The sequence below is a fragment of the Pholis gunnellus genome (genome assembly GCF_910591455.1).
Source record: "Pholis gunnellus genome assembly, chromosome: 8".
Classification (NCBI taxonomy): domain Eukaryota; kingdom Metazoa; phylum Chordata; class Actinopteri; order Perciformes; family Pholidae; genus Pholis; species Pholis gunnellus.
The window spans coordinates 26,264,654-26,270,022 of record NC_136534.1 but is presented as its reverse complement, the minus strand read 5'-3'; the positions used below and the strand labels follow the sequence as shown (position 1 = coordinate 26,270,022).

At 47.3% G+C, this 5,369-nt stretch overlaps 1 protein-coding gene across 1 annotated transcript in view; it reads left to right on the top strand.

Annotated features, from left to right (window-relative positions):
* Positions 1–289: 289 nt before the first annotated feature.
* The window catches only part of bbs9 (Bardet-Biedl syndrome 9), a gene marked incomplete at both ends in the record, with an annotated part of 138,445 nt that continues 133,365 nt past the window's right edge, over positions 290–5,369 (top strand). The window contains 4 exons of the mRNA XM_079165514.1: positions 290–401; positions 1,320–1,473; positions 4,028–4,092; positions 4,204–4,317. Of these exons, the coding sequence (XP_079021640.1) occupies positions 290–401; positions 1,320–1,473; positions 4,028–4,092; positions 4,204–4,317 (445 nt within the window). The remainder of the gene's footprint in view (positions 402–1,319; positions 1,474–4,027; positions 4,093–4,203; positions 4,318–5,369) is intronic.

Below are 5,369 nucleotides of genomic sequence, written 5' to 3'. Positions count from 1 at the left end.
CCCTGAGTGTGCTGGAGATGGGATGGATCCCCTCTCTGGATTAGCTGCTCAGCACTTAGCGAGTAGAAAAGCTGCTTATTTCTCGGTGCTGCTCAGTGAACAGGAGATGGAATGTTGTGTTGTATTTTATCATCCATCAGCCAATCAACAGCTCGTCTTCAATGTGCACATGATGAATCACAACGACCGTGTTTCATTGAATGGTTAGTGGATGAACGAATCTGTGCACGTCAACGCTCACAGCAGAACATTGTCCTAACGCGTTCCCCTCCGTCCAATCAGAGGCAGGATGTCTCTGTTCAAGGCCCGTGATTGGTGGTCGGCGGCTCTCGGCGAGGGGGAGGAGTTTGACCAGGGATGCCTCTGTGTCGGAGACGTGGACAACAGCGGCACCGGACATGGTCAGTGTGTGTGTGTGTGTGTGTGTGTGTGTGTGTGTGTGTGTGTGTGTGTGTGTGTGTGTGTGTGTGTGTGTGTGTGTGTGTGTGTGTGTGTGTGTGTGTGTGTGTGTGTGTGTGTGTGTGTGTGTGTGATACACTAACCACCACAGTCCAACAGTCCAACTCACACAGAGAACAACCTGTCCATTAATCAAGTCCGGTACTCTTCTTGGCAGACGTGACAGAAAGTCAGCTTTGCTTTCTTTCTTTAGTTTCAACAGTGGGTCTACTGATGCTCTAACAGCTGTTAGCCTGTGCTGTGGCAGACATGCTCTCACTGTGGTTGTTTTCTAACAATTCACCTTATTTAACAACCTGAAGGGGAAAATCCACTAAATCTGTGTGGACTAATATGTTTGAAGGCTCTCCCTCATCGCTCTATAATGTCAGTACAAATCCTATACAACCGACAGAGACACTGTGTTTATGCACATAGCAGCATATATTCATGTGAATCATGTCTGACCTGGTCCTCGCATAGCGAACATGGAGCAGTGAGGCTCCCACTAATACTCCAACACAATAAACAAGCCGAACATTCACACATCTGACCCCAAACCCGGAGTCCCATTAGTCAAAAAAAGGTCCGTCATTTAATAGTCTGATGATAAATACATCGCTGAGGCCAAACATATTAATATCACCAGGTGGAAGCGTGGCGAGACGCCGCTGTTCACTAATCTGTAGAAGCCGGGCTGTCTCACCACAGGCCGGTAGATGCCGGCTCTTTGCTTGCAGTGGTCCAGTGAGGTTCCCCGAGTGTGATTCTGATCCTTTTCTGTCTCTTTTGAGTCCACTAAACGCAGACCGCTTCCCCCCGTCTGCGCCCCTCCATTCTTCTCCGTCACGTCACAACAACTTCCTCTGCTTTTAAAACAGACAAGGTGGTGGTGGGCAGCTACATGGGGATGCTACGGATATTCTCCCCACATGCCAACACCAAGACCAGCGAGGGAGGTCCTGCCGAGGCCCTGCTCCTCGAAGTCCAGCTTCAGAACGCCATCGTCCAGGTGGAAGTGGGCAAGTTTGTCTCGTAAGTAGACCTCACAAACCCGGACCACCGAAGGGATCAGGTGTTCACATCGTTCCTCTCAATGAACCCTTCTATGAACACATGGGAGGTTTTAGTTCACACTGGAAATTGCTCTGGAAAGAGCTCCGCCTCATTGTTAAATAACAGATTACCGTCCTCTGAAGCAGGACAATGATCATATCATGATATACACAATGTACTAATGCTGCTGTAAACGTGCGTATTATAGCCAAATCTATGATTGTTCATTTTGAACCCGCGTTATCTCCCAACCGATTTAGGTTTCTTCTGAAGGTAACATTGTGTCCCGACTGAATTGAGGTTTACGTGGAAGTGGCGCATTAAGACAGACACGCGGACACAATGATGTGAGGCCACCACGTTGGCTCAGAGGAGACGTGGATGCAGAGCGCTCCAGCAAGGAAAGTTCAAAAAGAAGTTCATCCCAGCTCCACTTTTGCTGCGACGCAGTGCGACGTCATCCATCGAGGCGCCGCATACGCTGTAATAAACGTATCATAATAAGTTTCCCTTGCAAATGTCTCAACAGGGCATGAAGCCGTTTAGAATTGTGTGATCTGTCGTCTGAGGAAAACAAACGGCTGCGCGGCGTTGGAAGCGTCTGATAAGCTTTAAAACTCAGCAGCCATCTCTTCCACCGATGCTTTTGGTGCCAGATGAGCCTTCAACGACCGGAGCCAAAGAAAGAGTGTGCACACGCTAAAGCCTGGCTCCCTCCTGGGAAGAATGGAACGACCAACCTTGTTGGCGATATATAGCTGTGAGCCTTGGACACCCTTCTAACGTCCACAGCGTGTTGTACTCGGGGAGGATATGAGCGTGGGGTTGAACATGACGTCAGGCCAGAGAGAGAAGCACTGACTCTCTGCGGTATCTTCCAAAGGAGAGAAGAAACCTTGTGGATCCAGTTTAACGGCGCCCTCGTTGTTCTTCTCAAACATTACGAACCAGCGGTGGGAAGTTAGTGAGACGGCAGTTCTGTTCTGGGTCCAAAGAGGGGATGGGTTCCTTCTCTCTGGGGTTTTTGTGGTAAAAGGAAATGAGAACAAAATCTAGCATCAGCATCACAGAGACCATCATCTACACCTCAACTAAAAACCAAAAGTCCTCCAGCTGCTGCAGGGATTCTTTCAGAAGTTCAGATCTGAAAGGATACCTGAGAACACAGGTTCAACCTCTGACGCCCCGATGGAGTTAGTCCTAAAACACGGTTCCCTCGTCTCGAACCTCGTCTGCTTCGAAGGTAAATGGACTGTTTCAAAGCGCTTTGACCCATTCACACTCTGGCGGCAGGTGGCAGTTCTCTACCGTGCAATTTGGGGTTAAGTGTCTCGTATGAAGGCAAATCACTGTCAAAATCTGAGAGCGCACATGAGATCCATGCGCATGTATTTTACTTTGACGAGCGCTTTTATATCACTCCGCGAGTAAAATTCACTCTCGCGCGAGCAAAAGTCGCTCGAGAAGCTTAAACTTGTTCGCTCTCGAGTCTTTTTTCTGCTCGCTCTCGAGTCGTTTTTCTTTTTGACAGTAAGTGGGCGGACCCAGTCTCCCTTGTATCTCTACATCTGATTGGTCACAATGCTCGTTTTTGGATAAACCGGATATCACTCTGACACAGACGCCAGGTCTGTTAGAGGTGGTTATCAATCCGCCACTTAACACTACTCCACTACATTTGCTTTGAATTCACTCCATCATTCTATTACAGACGATGTGTGTTTGATAGTCAAACTGTGACAAACAGCTCAAAGACTCTTTGATCTTAATTGATTAAATATGATGCGATCACATTTAATCACACTGTTGTGTTTACAGAAGAGATATAATGTAGTTATAATATAATATGAGCAACAATTTGGACCTGCTCAAAGATCTGGAGCCAAGATTAGGGACCACTGTTTGTATATTAACTGTTAAATCACTGACAAATATACAAACAGATGAAGAGATACAAGGGAGACTGGGTCCGCCCACTTACTGTCAAAAAGAAAAACTACTCGCGAGCGAGCAGAAAAAAGACTCGAGAGCGAACAGGTTTAAGCTTCTCGAGCGACTTTTGCTCGCGGAGTGATATAAAATTGCTCGTCAAAGTAAAATACTCGTGCGCATGGATCTCATTTGCGCTCTCGGATTTTGACAGTGGTTTGCCTTCATAGTCTCGCTCCAGGGACTCGTCGACGTGGACCGGAACCGCCGGACGATTCCGCTCTCTGAGCCCCAGCCGCCCACACGACTGAAATAAAGTCTGAACACGAGTTTAAGAGATTTTAACGTTTTGTTCTACGACGTAAAATACAAACCACCCCTCTGGAGAATTCAGAAGCTTCTACGTGTCTTAAAAAGACGACTAGACGTCCTCACTAGAACACTAGTCCTGCTTTAGATGAGTGGAGACGTGAAGTCATGTGACCGGGGTGGAGTTCCTCTATAACCTGTTTTTAAAGCTATTGTGAAAGTCTTTCAGTTGTGTATTGTTCACCATCGGCTGCACTGTCGTCTGACTGTGTTCTGACTGTTGTTGTCTCTTCAGGTGTTCGGACCTTCTGCATCTGGCTGTTCTTCACCCCAGGAAGTGTTCCATCTTCTCTGTTTCAGGTACCGCGCACACAAACATCACGCCCTGCGATTGTTTCCATCAGTCGTGTTCAGTGAGACCAACGTGCTCACCGACGTGTTTGACCTTTACTTCTGGTCTGTGTTTGAAAGGCACCGCGGGCAACGTGGAGCACGGTGACCAGTACCAGCTGAAGCTGGTTTACGAGCACAATCTGAAGAGGACCGTGTGCAACATGACCTACGGCCCCTTTGGAGGCGTCACGGGTAGGACTGGACGTTTGAACGCTTCTTTAACGAGAGGGGGACGCATTTCTGTTTATTTATGTGTTTACGGGACAGTGCACGTTAATCAACATTCCAGTTTCCACCTCGATGTAAATGATTTTCATCTGTCGTCCCTTATGAGTACAATTCAACAGCAAACACTACAGCACTGTACGGCACCATACACACAACACAACACATGAATGCATGACACACTGTAGGTTGAGTTCAGGGCGAGGGTTGGTGTTCATCTAGTTGAGATGTTTAAGGTTTGGGGGCAAGAGAATTCATCACGTCAGCGTCCTCACAAGTGTACAAGTACAGATGTGCGATGTTCCGTGGTATAAAACTATAAAAAAAAGTCTCTAAGAGGAGCGAAGGATGGAAAGAGAGAGAGAGAAGGAGGGAGAGAGAGAGAGAGATCATATAGCTTCACTCTCTACAGTCCAATTGAGCTTTTGGAAAAACCAAGTAGGGGAAAGCCCTTCAGTAGCCGGCATCCAAGAAAAACACACACGCAGACACACACACACACACACACACACACACACACACACACACACACACACACACACACACACACACACACACACACACACACACACGGGGAACCCCCTTTAAAGTAGAGAAAATGGCATTTCCAAATAAAGGCTGTATTGTCGGGGTGTGTGTGTGTGTGTGTGTGTGTGTGTGTGTGTGTGTGTGTGTGTGTGTGTGTGTGTGTGTTTGAGTGAAGAGAAATTGCCAGACTCTGCGGCCTGGCATGATGGACTCTCCATTCACTCAGTGTTTACAGAGAGAGAGTGTGTGTGTGTGTGTGTGTGTGTGTGAGATTGATAGAAAGAACAGCGTGCTTGTTAGAACATTACCTCGTCCTGTGGTGGATCCACGTGTTGTTTTCTGGTAGTAAGACAAGTTAATGAAGATGATGGAGATGTCTCTCTCTCTCTCTCTTTGTCTCTCTGTCTCTCTCCAACAACTTGTATGTGTTTCTGTTTCTTATGTAAAGTGTCTGAGTACTTTTTAAAGCGCTATTATAGACACACACACAC